Source organism: Mus caroli, unplaced genomic scaffold, assembly GCF_978045245.1.
Source record: "Mus caroli unplaced genomic scaffold, Mus_caroli_1 scaffold_5, whole genome shotgun sequence".
NCBI lineage: Eukaryota > Metazoa > Chordata > Mammalia > Rodentia > Muridae > Mus > Mus caroli.
The window spans coordinates 72,671,094-72,691,786 of record NW_028227260.1 but is presented as its reverse complement, the minus strand read 5'-3'; the positions used below and the strand labels follow the sequence as shown (position 1 = coordinate 72,691,786).

Sequence of the window (20,693 nt, the reverse complement as noted above, 5' to 3'; positions counted from 1 at the left end):
GACTCACAGCTGTTTCATGAAGGAAGCTGAGGTTTCTACTGGGTGGTACCCAGGTTGTGGAGGCTGGTAAGTGAGATGGAGAAGAAGTCATCTCTGACACTAATTATGCATACCTAGCATTTATCAAAGAAGAAAATGCTGAGGTTTTGGTCATGGATTTGGCAGCATCAGTGGGGGTGAAATAGGGAAGACTGTCAATCACTTTTGTGTACTATTTTGACTTTTGCAGTCATTTCAAAGTGGGAGTACATCTTGTTGAAATCTGATCTGATCCTGTGCATATACAGACTACATAGGCAACATGGTAGTTCTCATGAAAATTTAGGAAGTTGATTTGACATGAAATAAATGAGGGAAAGGAAGCAATGCAAATGTGGCCCCAAACAATTTCTTTACAAGGGAGTTTCATTCCAAAAGTACATAGAGTTCCTTCTTTACTTTCCCCTACCCTCCTGTTCCCTACACTTTTCTTCATTCCCACCCCCATTCCATCAATTCACAAATAATCTGTTACTCTTCCCATTTATATGCATAAAGCTTTAAAAAACATTGAAACTCATCTTGCCCTGAGAAGAGTCACAAAGTAGAGAAGATAGAAAGATGGAGTGGGGAGTGGATGTTATGTAGAATACTATTTAAGCAGAAATTGATTTGCTTTAGATAGGGCTATCCATGTTATGAGAAGAGAGGTGGCATGAGTTGGAAGGTGAAAGACAAACCAAGAAACAAACAGACAACAAAAACCAAATCTTGGCTTAGTGTTACAGGCCTATCATTCCAATTACTTGGGAGACTAAGGCAGGTGGCAAGTTCAAAGCCTACCTACTTTAGAGAGTGAAATAAAGGCAAGCCTGGCTAGGTTAGTATGATATCATCAAGATAAGAAGTAAAAATAGTACAGTAGTTTAGTTCAGTGGGAAAATTGTTGGTTAACCCTGGGTTAAATTTCCTGTAAAACGAAGTGGATGCTCACAGTCATCTATAAGATGGAACACAGGGCCCCCAATGGAGAAGCTAGAGAAAGCACCCAAGGAGCTGAAGGGGTCTGCAACCCCATACGTGGAACAACAGTAGGAAGAGATGCCCATGATCATACAAGAAGCCTACAGAACTCCAAATAGACTGGACCAGAAAAGAAATTCCTCCCCACACATAATAATCAGAACAACAAATGCACTAAATAAAGATAGAATATTAAAAGCAGTAAGGGAGAAAGGTCAAGTAACATATAAAGGCAGGCCTATCAGAATTACACCAGACTTTTCACCGGAGACTATGAAAGCCAGAAGAGCCTGAACAGATGTTATACAGACACTAAGAGAACACAAATGCCAGCCCAGGTTACTATACCCGGCCAAACTCTCAATTACCATAGATGGAGAAACCAAAGTATTCCACGACAAAACCAAATTCACACATTATCTTTCCACGAATCCAGCACTTCAACGGATAATAACAGAAAAAAAAAAAAAAAACAATACAAGGACAGAAATCACGCCCTAGAAAAAGCAAGAAAGTAATCCCTCAACGAACCTAAAAGAAGACTGCCACAAGAACAGAATGCCAACTCTAACAACAAAAATAAAAGGAAGCAACAATTACTTTTCCTTAATATCTCTTAATATCAATGGACTCAATTCCCCAATAAAAAGATATAGACTAACAGACTGGCTACACAAACAGGACCCAACATTCTGCTGCTTACAGGAAACCCATCTCAGGGAAAAAGACAGACACTACCTCAGAGTGAAAGGCTGGAAAACAATTTTCCAAGCAAATGATCTGAAGAAACAAGCTGGAGTACCCATTCTGATATCGAATAAAATCGACTTTCAAACCAAAGTTATCAAAAAAGACAAGGAGGGACACTTCATACTCATCAAAGGTAAAATCCTCCAAGAGGAACTCTCAATTCTGAATATCTATGCCCCAAATGCAAGGGCAGCCACATTCATTAAAGACACGTTAGTAAAGCTCAAAGCACACATTGCACCTCACACAATAATAGTGGGAGACTTCAACACACCACTTTCATCAATGGACAGATCCTGGAAACAGAAATTAAACAGGGACACAGTGAAACTAACAGAAGTTATGAAACAAATGGACTTAACAGATATCTACAGAACATTTTATCCTAAAACAAAAGGATATACCTTCTTCTCAGCACCTCATGGTACCTTCTCCAAATTGACCATATAATTGGCCACAAAACAGGCCTCAACAGATACAAATAACAAAAAATTCTTTGTTCAGTTCTGAGCCCCATTTTTTAATGGGGTTAATGGAATAACAAAAAACCTAGGATAGCAAAAACTCTTCTCAAGGATAAAAGAACCTCTGGTGGAATCACCATGCCTGACCTAAAGCTTTACTACAGAGCAATTGTGATAAAAACTGCACAGTGCTGGTATAGTAACAGACAAGTAGACCAATGGAATAGAATTGAAGACCCAGAAATGAATCCACACACCTATGGTCACTTGATCTTCGACAAGAGAGCTAAAACCATCCAGTGGAAGAAAGACAGCATTTTCAACAAATGGTGCTGGCACAACTGGTGGTTATCATGTAGAAGAATGCAAATCGATCCATTCCTATCTCCTTGTACTAAGGTTAAATCTAAGTGGATCAAGGAACTTCACATAAAACCAGAGACACTGAAACTTATAGAGGAGAAAGTGGGGGAAAAGCCTTGAAGATATGGACACAGGGAAAAGATTCCTGAATAGAACAGCAATGGCTTGTGCTGTAAGATTGAGAATTGACAAATGGGACCTCATGAAACTGCAAAGCTTCTGCAAGGCAAAAGACACTGTCAATAAGACAAAAAGACCACCAACAGATTGGGAAAGGATCTTTACCTATCCTAAATCAGATAGGGGACTAATATCCAATATATATAAAGAACTCAAGAAGGTGGACTCCAGAAAATCAAATAACCTCATTAAAAAATGGGGCTCAGAACTGAATAAAGAATTCTCACCTGAGGAATACCGAATGGCAGGAAAGCACCTGAAAAAATGTTCAACATCCTTAATCATCAGAGAAATGAAAATCAAAACAACCCTGAGATTCCACCTCACACCAGTCAGAATGGCTAAGATCAAAAATTCAGGTGACAGCAGATGCTGGCGAGGATGTGGAGAAAGAGGAACACTCCTCCATTGTTGGTGGGATTGCAAGCTTGTACAACCACTCTGGAAATCAGTCTGGCGGTTCCTCAGAAAATTGGACATAGTACTACCGGAGGATCCAGCAATACCTCTCCTGGGCATATATCCAGAAGATGTCCCAACCGGTAAGAAGGACACATGCTCCACTATGTTCATAACAGCCTTATTTATAATAGCCAGAAGCTGGAAAGTACCCATATGCCCCTCAACAGAGGAATGGATGCAGAAAATGTGGTTCATTTACACAATGGAGTACTACTCAGCTATTAAAAAGAATGAATTTATGAAGTTCCTAGGCAAATGGATGGACCTGGAAGGCATCATCCTGAGTGAGGTAACACAATCACAAAGGAACTCACACAATATGTACTCACTGATAAGTGGATATTAGCCCAAAACTTAGGATACCCAAGATATAAGATACAGTTTGCTAAACACATGAAACTCAAGAAAAATGAAGACTGAAGTGTGGACACTATGCCCCTCCTTAGAATTGGGAACAGAACACCCATGGAAGGAGTTACAGAGACAAAGTTTGGAGCTGTGATGAAAGGATGGACCATCTAGAGACTGCCATATCCAGAGATACATCCCATGATCAGCATCCAAACGCTGACACCATTGCATTCATTAGCAAGATTTTGCTGAAAGGACCCAGATATAGCTGTCTCTTGTGAGACTATACCGGGGCCTGGCAAACACAGAAGTGGATGCTCACAGTCAGCTAGTGAATGGATCACAGGGCCCCCAATGGAGGAGCTGGAGAAAGTACTGAAGGAGCTGAAGGGATCTGCAACCCTATGGGTGGAACAACATTATGAACTAACCAGTACCCTGGAGCTCTTGACTCTAGCTGCATATGTATCAAAAGATGGCCTAGTCGGCCATCACTGGAAATAGAGGCCCATTGGACATGCAAACTCTTTATGCCCCAGTACAGGGGAAAGCCAGGGCCAAAAAATGGGAATGGTTGGGTAGGGAAGTAGGGGGCAGGGTATGGGGGACTTTTGGGATAGCATTGGAAATGTAACTGAGGAAAAGATGTAATAAAAAATAAATAAATAAAAACAACAACAGTAGGAACTAATCAGTACTCCCAGAGTTCGTGTTTCTAGGGGCATGTGTAGCAGACAATGGCCTAGTCGGCCATCACTAGGATGAGAGGCCCCTTTATATGTCCCAGTACAGGGGAATGCCAGGGCCAAGAAGTGGGAGTGGGCGGGTAGGGGAGCAGGGCGGAGGGAGGGTTTAGAGAACTTTCAGGATAGCATTTGAAATGTATATAAAGAAAATATCTAATAAAAAAATAAAAAAATTCCTGTAAAACACACACACACACACACAGAGGGAGAGAGAGAGAGAGAGAGAGAGAGAGAGAGAGAGAGAGAGAGAGAGAGCGAGAGAGAGAGAGAGAGAGAGAAAGACAGAGAGAGAGAGAGAGCGAGAGAGAGAGAGAGAAAGACAGAGAGAGAGAGAGAAAGACAGAGAGAGAGAGAGAGAGAGAGAGAGAGAGAGAGAGAGAAAGACAGACAGAGAGAGAGAGAGAGAGAGAGAGAGAGCAGCAAAGTGCGTGATCTATATTCCTATATTCCTAGGGGTCCTTAGCATTTTAGTCTTATTTTAATAATTTCGGATAGATTCTACCATGTATTGAGAGAAGACCAACACAACTGAAGTTGCTGTCATGATTAAACATTTATTAACAACAAAAGAATACAAGTGCATTAGATTCATAATGTAGCAATAGTAATATCATTTAAAAGTCATCTGGCCCTAGAGAAAGAGGAGTAATCCTAGACCCAGGTGCTTGTCTGAGTTTGTAGGACTGAGACTCACGCTGCCTGGAGGCATGATAAAGAACCTCTACTGCTATGGAATTTCTCTGCTGTTTGGAGAAGAGTTGTGAAGGCCCCAGGAAGAAAAATGTTCTGGGCCAAGCCCACAAGCTAGATTTCTTGAGGTGCATGTAGTATATTCTTAGTCAAACCCAGAATTTCTCAATGGCCCCAGAATTGGCAGACTAGATAGATACTTTAGGTTGTCTAGGAAGAAAGGAAGCCAGGGAGAAAGCTATGTTGAAGGCAAGAACTAAATAAGTAACAGGTAATTATGCCAGTAGACCTTGACTTAGTAGGGTCATTTTAGCAGATGTTATTTTCTTCAGTAGCAAGAACTTCTTAGTTTCTGGAAACTGTATTCAGCAGGCAGAAATAGACATTGTTGATCTGGTGGTTATTTGGTACTCCTGGCTGAGGCAAGGATCATCAGAGTAGTCACTGATCAAAGCCTGGAAATCTGGTTCATCAGTTGCGATGGTAGTCACCCTTGTGGTTTCTTCAGAGGTGCTTGTCTTCCTGGGAAACACCCTAGGAACCAAGACCTAGTTACTCATGAGAAAGATTTTAGGTCTTAGATCCTGGTTTTCTAGCATCCCACCACCTATGTTCTTATTCACTGAATCTCAGGATCCTGCTAGACAGGGACTGTGAGAACAGAAAGTTGGTGTACCTAAATCATCTTGTGTGTTCACTGATCCAGGACATAATATGAAGACATTTATCTGAGAGAGTAAATTATTTTCTGACCCTGAAAGACCCTATTAGGACTAGTTTCCAGGTTTTCTGTCAATGGCCAACAGAATTGAGGGCAGGTAATGGTTAATAAGTTAGAAAAGGAGATGGTATCTTACCTGCTCACTCCATAGACATACTCTAAAAAATAAGGAAGATTCATGTCAGAAAATTACATGGAGAGCGTATAAGATCTAAACATGAAATCTGGGTACCTATTCAAAGATAGGGGAGGAAACTGAAGAGAATTCTAAGTAACATCTTTTTAATATCAAGAGGTTTTTGTCATGAGTTGAAATACAGGGATGCAGATTTGTAAGAGAAGTGGAAGGTATACATTCCCTTTGATGTCCATCCCCTTTGGCATTTCTGACTCAGAACACCAGGCTGAAGATGTGGCTTGTTGTTGGTAAAGGGAGAACACAAGACTTGCTCTTCACCCAGTAGTCTCATCAAAGAGTCTCAGAAAATTCTGTGGGACGCTTGATTGCCCAGTCACAGCCCAGGAAAAATGCATTGAATTTGGTTCCATGTCAAGGACCATAGCCTAATCCATTTTTAAGTGCACTTATGCCCATCTATTATTCATGAAAGTGGGCAGTTGTTACATATATATCATATATCATATACAGAAAAGTTGATGTTTCATTGAATTAATAAAATATAACTACATAAAATCTTAAAACTTAAAAAGACCTTAATTAGATAATCATTGCTTCTTAGTGTCTGTGGAGAACTGTCCTCTATTCCATAGGATTAGATTGGCACAAAGATAACCATTTCTTGATACTTAAATCTGCCCTCCAGATGGTTATCATCTTTCAGAGTAGCAACTGGAAATTCATGTACTAAATTACAAGAAAGCTAACAATGCAAAGTATAAGACCCCCCCCCCCATTTCCATGTTTTGTCTTCCCCACTGATTGGGAAATTCTGTACACCACATCTGCTATTTTTGTCTTTATATACTCAGAATCTGTAATACAAACTATTCTCAGTAACTACAGAATAAATTGAATTATTTAAAGAGAAGGGAGCCTTAGAAGCAAACATTCCAATTTCCCTCATCCCTGTATTTCCCATACTCAGTAAATAACTTTGACAATATTGTCTTCATCAGGCAGTTTCCCTGATCAAAATAACTAAGTTAATCTTAGAAATGTTGCAGAGCCCAGTGAAGAAATTCTTTAGGCTGGAATTTAAAACCTCCTATAATTAGAAAGGAACTTTTATTCTCCCCTATATTTCATTATCATTTTTCTTTATGATGATCCACAGTCATTTGCAATTTAGACCCTTGTACTTATGCTCATGTGGATTCATTTTCCTGGAATAATGTCCCTTTACATATTGTCTTCATCTAATATGACCTAGTTCTACTTAGATCTTCTGAAAAACTGTTGATTATTCCGCTTTGACTTCTCTTCAGTTTTTGTTCAATATTTTCTTCTTTACATTTTGGATCATTACTCTTTCTGCTATGTGTGCTGTTGATAACTTCTATGCTTCAACTTGGAAATCCACACATAAATGGCAAGCAACTTGAGGGAAGCTTCTCTTGCATTCTTATAAGGTGACTTACAAAGATAATTGTGCTTGGTTGGGTACTCTAAATCTTACACAATTGTTTGCAGGGACAATTAACATCCATCTCTATCATTAATCTAAAACTGGTCTTCAAGCTCACTGGAATGTTAGACACAGAGCATTATCAGAATGTTGACAAAGGTAATGTTGAAAAGAATGAATAAGCAAAAAACAACTTGAACTACTTATCAGTTACCTTGTTGGAATGTCCTGCAGCGGAACAAGATATAAGGTATGGTGACAGCTACTATGCAGCAAAGGGAGATGATGAAGATTATGGCAAAGATTGGCAGGTTCCTTCCTAAAAGATAAAATAAGACCAAGTGCTATTTGGTTAAAAATTATGTCAGTCAGTGTTCTTACTCACTGCTGGACCTTAATACCAACATACCAGGCAAATGTGCTCCTGGTATGATAGTAGCAAGACCATTATAGGATAACTAGCAGCTTTCTGATTGGAATTGAGAACTGTTCCACAGGAGGGAATATCATGCCTGTTACTATAATCCCTGGTCAAAATACGTGGCTGCGATTGTCATAGACCCTAGAATAGAACTTGCTTTGTTTATTTTTATAAATATTCAATTTGCTATTTGAAAATCTATACTTATACCCACGGACATAGGCTTCTCTCAATATTGGACAGAGAAGCTTATTTTTCATTGGACAGAAATCAATCCAGAGATGCATAACTGGTGAAAGTGGGGGGGAAGAGACTGGGTACTCATTGCAAAATGGTATATCTTTATTATCACACAGAGAGGGGAAGTTGGAAAGGGGGCTCAGAGAACATCATGAAAGAGAAAGCAGAAAGGTTAAGAGCCAGGCAATGAGGAGTGTGTCAAAATGTTGTTTATGAGCATGAAAGGGATATTGCATCTATGGATTTATGGTATCTGGGCTTACCTGCTCAAGATGGACATAAGATCAAGCCAAAAGCCTTGCATAGATGGTAGAGGTGTACTTCAGGCCATACACCTTACTGAAGAGCTACTGACATACTACTGACATATGCCTTACTGAAGAGCTTACTGATAGCTTCAGGGGGAGAGATGTTCATTATTTTTTCAGTGTAACCCCACAGAGAGGTTTCCCATACCCTCACTGGATGGCCCCAATCTCATACACTAATCATATTTAGTAGGTTATCTTAAAAGAAGTCATGAAGTTAGGAAGAAGAAGGTTGTAGAATATTTGGTTGGAATTGGAAAAGAGAAATGAGAGGTGTATATGGTCATATTTCATTTTATACATGTATGAAATTATCAAGAATAAAGAAATTATAAGAAAAGTATTGAATTTTTACACAATATTTTTAAAGACAAAATTTAGTGGAAATTGTAGTACATATATTTAATCTTGTTAATGGGAAGGAGAGACAGGGAGATCTTTGTGAGTCTGAGGTCAGACTCTTCTACAGAGCTGGTTCTAGGACAGCTGGTGCTACATAATGTCTCAGTAATGTAATATTTTTATCCAAAAACTATTAATAATGGCCCAAATAGGAAGTTCTGTAGTTAACATTCAAGAACAAAATAAATGCATGTATTGCTAAACACACATACATACACCAATTACCTAACAATGGAAATATAATTGCATATAATATATATGCATATAATCATATGAGACCACCATTGACTCTAACAAACACCCTGAGAAAAAGAAGTCTGGTAAAAAAATGCATTATTTTATTCCTTTATAACAGTACAAATTAGCTTAAAATAACACATAGCAATAGTGACTAGGAAAATAAATATTTTGGTGAGGATTAGGCAGCAGAAACTCTGGTTGTGAGCTATGCACATCTTTTCAGATTTTAAATATTAATCTGGCTATATATTATTTGTATACTATGTTTCATTGAAAGTATACTAATTTAAAAAAGCAGCCAAATAAATGAATAAAAGTTGGGCCCTGGAGAAAGTCTACGTATAAGTCTAGAGTGTCTTGAGGTTCTGAGCAAGCCAAAAAAACAAAAAACAAAACAAAACAAAACAAAACAAACAAACAAAACAACAAAATCCCACACTCTTAAGAAAATCTAAATAAGAGACCAGCGGGTCAATACCCTCTCACATCCTACAGCCTTCCTGTCTCTCAGTAGGTCTGCTATAACCAGGGACACAGGTGAGACTCCTACCAGACTTCTTTTTCTCAGGGTGTTTGTTAGAGTCAATGGTGGTCTCATATGATTATATGCCATCTGGGACACCCACAGAGCCCAGCTGACTGGAAACCTACCCCCCCCCCCGCTTGATCTCCATGTTCCTTCTAGTCTGCTTCTTGACCTGGGCCAGACTGGTGGTCATGCTCCCCTCCAACACCCCACAGCCTGTCCATCTCCCAGGAGGTGTGCATTAACCAGGGACACACCCTCCCTATCTCCCAGGAGGTTTACCCTAATACAGGAGCCCACCCCTACCCACAACCAGAGACAGTCTACCTCCCAGGAGGCCAGCTCCTGTGACCCAGATGACGGAGCTCTACTTGCTTCCAAAGGAGGCAGGCTCCAGTCAGAGACATCTAGGCCAGTCAACACCAGAGATAACCAGATGATGAAAGGCAAGCACAAGAACATAAGTGACAGAAGCCATTGCAAGTCGCCACCATCAGAACCCAGCTCTCCCACCACAGCAAGCCCTGGATACCCTAGCATATCTGAAAAGCAAGATTCTGATCTAAAATAGGATCTTATGAAGATGACAGAGGTCCTTAAGGAAGATATACATAATTCCCTAGGGTTGAATTAGGGGAAGGATTGAAGAAACAGAGGAGGAGGGTGATCCAACAGGAAGACCAGCAGCATCAACTAACCCAGAACCCTGGGAGCTCCCAGAGACTGAGCTACCAACCAGGCAGCATACATGTGCTGGTCCAAGGCCTCTGGAACACATATAGCAGAGAACTGCCTCATCTGGTCTCAGTGGGAGAAGATGTCCCTAATCCTTGACAAACTTGAGACCCCCCCAAGGAAGAAGAATTCCCAGTTTGGGGAGGGGGAGTTCCCTCTTAAAGGCAAGGGAGAATGGGATGAGGAACTGTGGAAGGGAGGACCAAGAGAAGGGCAAAGGCTGGAATGTAAATAAATAAAATAATTAATAAAAAATAAAGGAGCTTTGCAATTTTATGATGTCCCATTTGTCGATTCTTGATCTTACAGCACAAGCCATTGCTGTTCTATTCAGGAATTTTCCCCCTGTGCCTATATCTTCAAGGCTTTTCCCCACTTTCCCCTCTATAAGTTTCACTGTCTCTGGTTTTATGTGAAGTTCCTTGATCCACTTAGATTTGACCTTAGTACAAGGAGGTAGGAATGGATCAATTTGCATTCTTTTACATGATAACCACCAGTTGTGCCAGCACCATTTGTTGAAAATGCTGTCTTTCTTCCACTGGATGTTTTTAGTTCCCTTGTCGAAGATCAAGTGACCATAGTTGTGTGGGTTCATTTCTGGGTCTTCAATTCTATTCCATTGGTCTACTTATCTGTCGCTATAGCAGTTTTTATCACAATTGCTCTGTAGTACAGCTTTAGGTCAGGCATCGTGATTCCCCCAGAGGTTTTTTTATCCTTGAGAAGAGTTTTTGCTATCCTAGGTTTTTTTGTTATTCCAGATGAATTTGCAGATTGCCCTTTCTAATTTGTTGAAGAATTGAGTTGGAATTTTGATGGGGATTGCATTGAATCTGTAGATTGCTTTCGGCAGGATAGTCATTTTTACTATATTGATCCTGCCAATTCATGAGCATGGGAGATCTTTCCATCTTCTGAGATCTTTAATTTCTTTCTTCAGAGACTTGAAGTTCTTATCACTTCCTTAGTTAGAGTCACTCCAAGGTATTTTATATTATTTGTGACTATTGTGAAGGGTGTTATTTCCCATATTTCTTTCTCAGCCTGTTTATCCTTTATGTAGAGAAAGGCCATTGACTTGTTTGAGTTAATTTTATATCCAGCTACTTCACCGAAGCTGTTTATCAGGTTTAGGAGTTCTCTTTTGGAATATTTAGGATCACTTATATATACTATCATATCATCTGCAAAAAGTGATATTTTGACTTCTTCTTTGCCAATTTGTATCCCCTTGATCTCCTTTTGTTGTCAAATTGCTCTGGCTAGGACTTCAAGTACTATATTGAATAGGTAGGGAGAAAGCACCAACAGATTGGGAAAGGATCTTTACCTATCCTAAATCAGATAGGAGACTAATATCCAATATATATAAAGAACTCAAGAAGGTGGACTCCAGAAAATCAAATAACCCCATTAAAAAATGGGGCTCAGAGCAAAGAACTCTCACCTAGGAATATCGAATGGCTGAGAAGCACCTGAAAAAATGTTCAGCATCCTTAATCATCAGAGAAATGCAAATCAAAACAACCCTGAGATTCCACCTCACACCAGTCAGAATGGCTAAGATCAAAAATTCAGGTGACAGCAGATGCTGGCGAGGATGTGGAGAAAGAGGAACACTCCTCCATTGTTGGTGGGATTGCAAGCTTGTACAACCACTCTGGAAATCAGTCTGGAAATCAGAAAATTGGACATTGTACTACCGGAGGATCCTGCAATACCTCTCCTGGGCATATATACAGAAGAAGTATCAATCATAAGAAGGACACATGCTCCACTATGTTCATAGCAGCCTTATTTATAATAGCCAGAAGCTGGAAAGAACCCAGATGTCCCTCAACAGAGGAATGCATACAGAAAATGTGGTACATTTACAAAATGGAGTACTACTCAGCTATTAAAAAGAATGAATTCATGAAATTCCTAGGGAAATGGATGGACCTGGAGGGCATCATCCTGAGTGAGGTAACCCAGTCACAAAAGAACTCACATGATATGTACTCACTGATAAGTAGATATTAGCCCGAAACTTAGAATACCCAAGATACAAGATACAATTTGCAAAACACATGAAACTCAAGAAGAATGAAGACCAAAGTGTGGACACTTTGCCCCTTCTTAGAACTGGGAACAAAACACCCATGGAAGGAGTTACAGAGGCAAAGTTTGGAGCTGAAATGAAAGGATGGACCATCTAGAGACTGCCATACCCCGGGATCCATCCCATAATCAGCCTCCAAACGCTGACACCACTGCATACACTAGCAAGAGTTTGCTTAAAGGACCCAGATACAGCTGTCTCTTGTGAGGCTATGCTGGGGCCTAGCAAACACAGAAGTGGATGCTCACAGTCAGCTAATGGATGATGGATCACAGGGCCCCCAATGGAGGAGCTAGAGAAAGTACCCAAGGAACTAATGGGGTCTGTAACCCTATAGGTGGGACAACAATATGAACTAACCAGTACCCCCCAGAGCTCTTGTCTCTAGCTGCATATGTACCAGAAGATGGCCTAGTCAGCCATCATTGGAAAGAGAGGCCCATTGGTCTTTCAAACTTTATAAGCCTCAGTACAGGGGAACACCAGTGCCAAGAAGTGGGAGTGGGTGGGTAGGGGAGTGGCAGGGAGGGTATGGGGGACTTTTGGGATAGCATTGGAAATGTATATGAAGAAAATACCTAATAAAAAATAAATAAAGTAAAATGAAAAAAAAACAGAAAAAAAAAAAGAAAGTCTAGATAAATGATCAGAGGTACAATGTCAGAACAATTTCTTGTATATCTCTTGATTTTGTGTGTGTGTGTCTTTGGTATAGCCATATCTCCATGCTTTCCACTGGGCCAATTTAGGGGGTTTTCTTTTACCTTGCCTTAAGAAGAAAAAATAGTATTCTGACTCACCAGCTTTTCAAAAATGCTGTATTCATGTGATTCTGGCTTTAAGCTACAATGACTTTTCTTAATAGTACTCCTCCGCCCAATTCCCAGCTTCCTCTTTTCTCAAAAATATTTCCACTCAGAAATCTAGGGCACCCATAGAGTTAATATTGTCAATCTGAAAGGCTCTAGATGCATTGAGAAGACAAGCCTCTTGGCATTATCTTAACTGTGTGCACTATTCTTCCCAAGCCTGGCATAATGAATTGATTAAACACGAGCAAGCAAGTTGAACACCAGCATTCTCTGCTGTCTGCTTGTGGATCTGATGTGATAATCTGTCATGGCTTCTTGCCATGATAGACTGAATCTTTGAGCTGAGCCCAGACAAACCTTTCTTCCCTTAAGCAACTTTCAAGTCCTTTGTTGTGGAAATGAGGTAAGTAACTAATATAGGTATAGAAATAGTTGAAGGAATATACTGTATAAAGATTCCAGTTCTAAGACATTTTTATTTCCTGTATGGTCTTATAGGCAAGATAACAGTCCTTCCTTCAAAGGTGTTTGCACTACAATTTCTATAATTGTATGTAACATGAAGAATAATTAAGGTTAAAGGCAGAATTAAGGTTGATAGCTATCTGCAGTTAAAATGGGAGATTATTATTAATATTTCTGATGGGCTCAATGTAATTATAAGGATCAATTTAAGAGTGGAGGTAGAAGATACAAGAGAAGATAAGCATCAGAGGGAGACTTGAACCCATTATATTGCTAAGTTTGAAAATAGATAATAGAGGTCATGAAGCAGGGAGCTTCTGCACAGTGAAAGTAGCAAGGAATAGATTCTTTCACAAAGTTTCCAGAAGTAATATTGTACTCCTGGCACCTGATTTTATCTCACTAATAATTATGTTAGACTTTTGAATACCATACATATATGATAACACATTTCTCTCATTTTAATATACAAAATTTGAGGTAAGGCTTTACATCAGTCACAGGAAAGCTAATGCAGCGAATGTAGTCAAATCATTAAGTGTCACTGGAATTTAGTTTCCTCATAACTTAAATGAAACATTGAATGATATCCAATATACTTTGTTTTTTTTTACTTTAATTTAGTTATAATCAGCATTCAAAATAACAGATTCATCATATTTTGTTTTGATTGATTTTTTTCTTCATCACTGACTTCTTGCCACTTGTATCCTCCTAGTTCCCATTTCATGTCACATGTGTTGTACTTCCTCCTTACCTCCTTCCTTAAACTAGTTTTTTTTTTTTGTTGTTGTTGTTTTTTGAAGGTGGAGGTTAGGGAGATGGCTTACTGGTTAATATACTTAGTATTTAAGCAATACCAGAGTTCACATCCCCATCACCCACATAAAAATCAGACATAGTCAGGAGAATCTGTAACCACAGTGCTCAGGGACAGAGACACATGAATACTCTGGTCTTGTTGGCCAGTCAATCTAGTCAAGATGGTGAGGTCCAGGCTAATAAGACACTCTGTCTCAAAAAATGAGGTTGAGGGACTCCGCCGAACTTAGGAACTTAGTCTGCACAGGTGAGAGTGTGCACCACAGAGGCAGACAGCTTCTGGGACAGGCAGGAGCCACAGAGCTGCTGAGGCAGCACCCTTTTCGGGCCGCAGACATCCGGCACCCTCCCAGCCAGAGGACAGTGGTCCATCCTGCACGGAAGCCCTCTGCCTCAGGAGCAGGGAGCACCATCTTTGTTCCGGGACTCCGCTGAACTTAGGAACTTAGTCTGCACAGGTGAGAGTGTGCACCACAGAGGCAGACAGCTTCTGGGACAGGCGGGAGCCACAGAGCTGCTGAGGCAGCACCCTTTTGGGGACACAGACATCCGGCACCCTCCCAGCCAGAGGACAGTGGTCCGCCCTGCATGGGAGCCCTCTGCCTCAGGAACAGGGAGCGCCATCTTGGTTCTGGAACTCCGCTGAACTTAGGAACTTAGTCTGCACAGGTGAGAGTGTGCACCACAGAAGCTGACAGCTTCTGTGACCTGCCAAAGCAACACAGCATCTGGGAAAGGTCCTGTTTTGGGCCTTCTTCTTCGGGCAGGAGGAGGTCCAAACACCAGATATCTGTACACCTTCCCTGTAAGAGGAGAGCTTCCCAGCAGAGAGTGCTCTAACCACTGAAACTCAGAGGAGAGAGCCTGTCTCCCAGGTCTGCTGATAGACGGTAATCAGAATCACCAGAAGAACAAGCTCTAAACAAAGACAACTATAACAACTAACTCCAGAGATTAACAGATGGCGAGAGGTAAACATAAGAATCTTACTAACAGAAATCAAGACAACTCACCATCATCAGAACCCAGCACTCCCACTTTGCCCAGTCCAGGGCACTCCAACAACCCGAAAAGCTAGACCTGGATTTAAAAGCATATCTCATGATGATGGTAGAGGACATCAAGAAGGACTTTAATAACTCACTTAAAGAAATACAGGAGAACACTGCTAAAGAAGTAGAAGACATTAAAGAGGAAGCACAAAAATCCCATCAAGAATTGCAGGAAAACATAACCAAACAGGTAGAAGACATTAAGGAGGAAACAAAAAAAAAATCCCTTAAAGAATTCAGGAAAACACAACCAAACAGGTGATGGAATTGAATAAAACCATCCTAGACCTAAAAAGGGAAGTAGATACAATAAAGAAAACCCAAAGTGAGGCAACGCTGGAGATAGAAACCCTAGGAAAGAAATCTGGAACCACAGATTCGAGCATCAGCAACAGAATACAAGAGATGGAAGAGAGAATCTCAGGTGCAGAAGATTCCATAGAGAACATGGGCACAACAATCAAGGAAAATGGAAAATGCAAAAAGATCCTAACTCAAAACATCCAGGAAATACAGGACACAATGAGAAGACCAAACCTACGGATAATAGGAGTGGATGAGAATGAAGATTTTCAACTCAAAGGACCAGCAAACATCTTCAACAAAATTATAGAAGAAAACTTCCCAAATCTAAAGACAGAGATGCCCATGAACATACAAGAAGCTTACAGAACTCCAAATAGACTGGACCAGAAAAGAAATACCTCCCGACACATAATAATCAGAACAACAAATGCACTAAATAAAGATAGAATACTAAAAGCAGTAAGGGAAAAAGGCCAAGTAACATATAAAGGCAAGCCTATCAGAATTACACCAGATTTTTCACCAGAGACTATGAAAGCCAGAAGATCTTGGACAGATGTTATACAGACACTAAAAGAACACAAATTCCAGCCCAGGCTACTATACCCAGCCAAACTCTCAATTAACATAGATGGAGAAACCAAAGTATTCCAAGGCAAAACCAAATTCACACATTATCTTTCCACGAATCCAGCCCTTCAAAGGATAATAACAGAAAAAAACAATACAAGGACGGGAACCAAGCCCTAGAAAAAACAAGAAGGTAATCCCACAACAAACCTAAAAGAAGACAGCCACAAGAACAGAATGCCAACTTTAACAACAAAAATAACAGGAAGCAACAATTACTTTTCCTTAATATCTCTTAATATCAATGGACTCAACTCCCCAATAAAAAGACATAGACTAACAAACTGGCTACACAAAAAAGACCCAACATTTTGCTGCTTACAGGAAACTCATCACAGAGAAAAAGATAGACACTACCTCAGAATGAAAGGCTGGAAAACAATTTTCCAAGTAAATGGTATGAAGAAACAACCTGGAGTAGCCATTCTAATATCTGATAAGATTGACTTCCTACCCAAAGTCATAAAAAAAGACAGGGAGGGGCACTTCATATTCATCAAAGTTAAAGTCCTGCAAGAGGAACTATCAATTCTGAATATCTATGCTCCAAACACAAAGGCAGCCACATTCATTAAAGAAACTTTAGTAAAGCTCAAAGCACACATTGCACCTAACACAATAATAGTGGGAGACTTCAACACACCAATTTCACCAATGGACAGATCATGGAAACAGAAACTAAACAGGGACACAGTGAAACTAACACAAGTTATGAATCAAATGGATCTGGCAGATATCTACAGAACATTCTATCCTAAAACAAAAGGATATACCTTCTTCTCAGCACCTCATGGTACCTTCTCCAAAATTGACCACATAATTGGTCACAAAACAGGCCTCAACAGATACAAAAATATTGAAATTGTCCCATGCATCCTATCAGATCACCATGGACTAAGGCTGATCTTCAATAACAAAATAAATAATAGAAAGCCAACATTCACGTGGAAACTGAACAACACTCTTCTCAATGATACCTTGGTCAAGGAAGGAATAAAGAAAGAATTAAGGACTTTTTAGAGTTCAATGAAAATGAAGCCACAACATACCCAAACTTATGGGACGCAATGAAAGCATTTCGAAGAGGAAAACTCATAGCTCTGAGTGCCTCCAAAAAGAAACTAGAGAGAACACATATTAGCAGCATGACAACACACCTAAAAGCACTAGAACAAAAGGAAGCAAATTCACCCAAGAGGAGTAGACAGCAGGAAATAATCAAACTCAGGGGTGAAATCAACCAAGTGGAAACAAGAAGAACTATTCAAAGAATCAACCAATCAAGGAGCTGGTTCTTTGAGAAAATCAACAAGATAGATAAACCCTTAGCCAGACTCACTAGAGGGTAGAGGGAAAGCATTCTAATTAACAAATTCAGAAATGAAAAAGGAGACATACAACAGATCCTGAAGAAATCCAAAACACCATCAGATTGTTCTACAAAAGGTTATACTCAACAAAACTGGAGAACCTGGATGAAATGGAGAAGTTTCTAGACAGATACCAGGTACCAAAGTTGAATCAAGATCAGGTTAATGATCTAAACAGCCCTATATCCCCTAAAGAAATAAAAGCAGTCATTAATAGTTTCCCAACCAAAAAAAGCCCAGGACCAGATGGGTTTACTGCAGAGTTCTATCAGACCTTCAAAGAAGACCTAATTCCAGTTCTTCACAAACTATTCCACAAAATAGAAACGGAAGGTACTCTACCCAACTCATTCTATGAAGCCACAATTACTCTGATACCTAAACCACAAAAAGACCCAACAAAGATAGAGTACTTCAGACCAATTTCCCTTATGAATATCGATGCAAAAATCCTCAATAAAGTTCTTGCTAACCGAATCCAAGAACACATCAAAACAATCATCCATCCTGACCAAGAAGGTTTCATCCCAGGGATGCAAGGATGGTTCAATATATGGAAATCCATCAACATAATCTATTATATAAACAAACTCAAAGTCAAAAACCACATGATCATCTCATTAGATGCAGAAAAAGCATTTGACAAGATCCAACACCCATTCATGATAAAAGTCTTGGAAAGATCAGGAATTCAAGGCCCATACCTAAACATGATAAAAGCAATCTACAGGAAACCAGTAGCCAACATCAAAGTAAATGGTGAGAAGCTTGAAGCAATCCCTCTAAAATCAGGGACTAGACAAGGCTGTCCACTTTCTCCATACCTATTCAACATTGTACTTGAAGTCCTAGCCAGAGCAATTCGACAACAAAAGGAGATCAAAGGGATACAAATTGGAAAAGATGAAGTCAAAATATCACTTTTTGCAGATGATAGGATAGTATATATAAGTGACCCTAAAAATTCAACCAGAGAACTCCTAAACCTGATAAACAGCTTCAGTGAAGTAGCTGGATATAAAATTAACTCAAACAAATCAATGGCCTTTCTCTACACAAAGAATAAACAGGCTAAGAAAGAAATCAGGGAAACAACAACCTTCTCAATAGTCACAAATAATATAAAATATCTTGGCGTGACTCTAACTAAGGAAGTGAAAGATCTGTATAATAAAAACTTCAAGTCTCTGAAGAAAGAAATTATAGAAGATCTCAGAAGATGGAAAGATCTCCCATGCTCATGGATTAGCAGGATCAACATTGTAAAAATGGCTATCTTGCCAAAAGCAATCTACAGATTCAATGCAATCCCCATCAAAATCCCAACTCAATTCTTCAACGAATTAGAAAGTGCAATCTGCAAATTCATCTGGAATAACAAAAAACTTAGGATAGCAAAAACTCTTCTCAAGGATAAAAGAACCTCTGGTGGAATCACCATGCCGGACCTAAAGCTTTACTACAGAGCAATTATGATAAAAACTGGATGGTACTGGTATAGTGACAGACAAGCAGACCAATGGAATAGAATTGAAGACCCAGAAATGAAGCCACAAACCTATGGTCACTTTATCTTTGACAAGGGAGCTAAAACCATCCAGTGAAAAAAAGACAGCATTTTCAACAAATGGTGCTGGCATAACTGGTTGTTATCATGTAGAAGAATGCGAATTGATCCATTCCTAACTCCTTGTACTAAGGTCAAATATAAGTGGATCAAGGAACTTCACATAAAACCAGAGACACTGAAACTTATAGAGGAGAAAGTGTGGAAAAGCCTTGAAGATATGGGCACAGCGGAAAAATTCTTGAATAGAACAGCAATGGCTTGTGCTGTGAGATCGAGAATTGACAAGTGGGACCTCATGAAACTGTAAAGCTTCTGCAAGGCAAAAGACACCATGAATAAGACAAAAAAAAAAAAAAAAACCACCAACAGATTGGGAAAGGATCTTTACCTATCCTAAATCAGATAGGGGACTAATATCCAATATATATAAAGAACTCAAGAAGGTGGACTCCATAAAATCAAATAACCCCATTAAAAAATGGGGCTCAGAACTGAACAAAGAATTCTCACCTGAGGAATACCGAATGGCAGGAAAGCACCTGAAAAAATGTTCAACATCCTTAATCATCAGGGAAATGCAAATCAAAACAACCCTGAGATTCCACCTCACACCAGTCAGAATGGCTAAGATCAAAAATTCAGGTGACAGCAGATGCTGGCGAGGATGTGGAGAAAGAGGAACACTCCTACATTGTTGGTGGGATTGCAAGCTTGTACAACCACTCTGGAAATCAGTCTGGTGGTTCCTCAGAAAATTGGACATAGTACTAACGGAGGATCCAGCAATACCTCTCCTGGGCATATATCCAGAAGATGTCCCAACTGGTAAGAAGGACACATGCTCCACTATGTTCATAGCAGTCTTATTTATAATAGCCAGAAGTTGGGAAGAACCCAGATGCCCCTCAACAGAGGAATGGATACAGAAAATATGGTACATTTACACAATGGAGTACTACTCAGCTATTAAAATGAATGAATTCATGAAATTCCTAGGCAAATGGATGGACCTGGAGGGCATCATCTTGAGTGAGGTAACACAATCACAAAGGAACTCACACAATATGTATTTACTGACAAGTGGATATTAACCCAAAACTTAGGATACCCAAGATATAAGATACAGTTTGCTAAACGCATGAAACTCAAGAAGAATGAAGACCAAATTGTGGACACTGTGCCCCTTCTTAGAATTGGGAACAAAACACCCATGAAGGAGTTACAGAGACAAAGTTTGGAGCTGTGATGAAAGGATGGACCTTCTAGAGACTGCCATATCCAGGGATCCATCCCATAATCAGCTTCCAAATGCTGACACCATTGCATACACTAGCAAGATTTTGCTGAAAGGACCCAGATATAGCTTTCTCTTGTG

General features: G+C 39.8%; 1 protein-coding gene across 1 annotated transcript in view; it reads right to left on the bottom strand.

The window, feature by feature from the left end:
• Positions 1 to 4,852: 4,852 nt before the first annotated feature.
• The window catches only part of Vsig4 (V-set and immunoglobulin domain containing 4), a 32,157-nt gene continuing 16,316 nt past the window's right edge, over positions 4,853 to 20,693 (bottom strand). The window contains exons 5-7 of the mRNA XM_021153646.2: positions 7,530 to 7,634; positions 5,866 to 5,887; positions 4,853 to 5,542 (exon numbers count right to left, since the gene is read on the bottom strand). Of these exons, the coding sequence (XP_021009305.1) occupies positions 5,374 to 5,542; positions 5,866 to 5,887; positions 7,530 to 7,634 (296 nt within the window). The 3' untranslated portion in view covers positions 4,853 to 5,373. The remainder of the gene's footprint in view (positions 5,543 to 5,865; positions 5,888 to 7,529; positions 7,635 to 20,693) is intronic.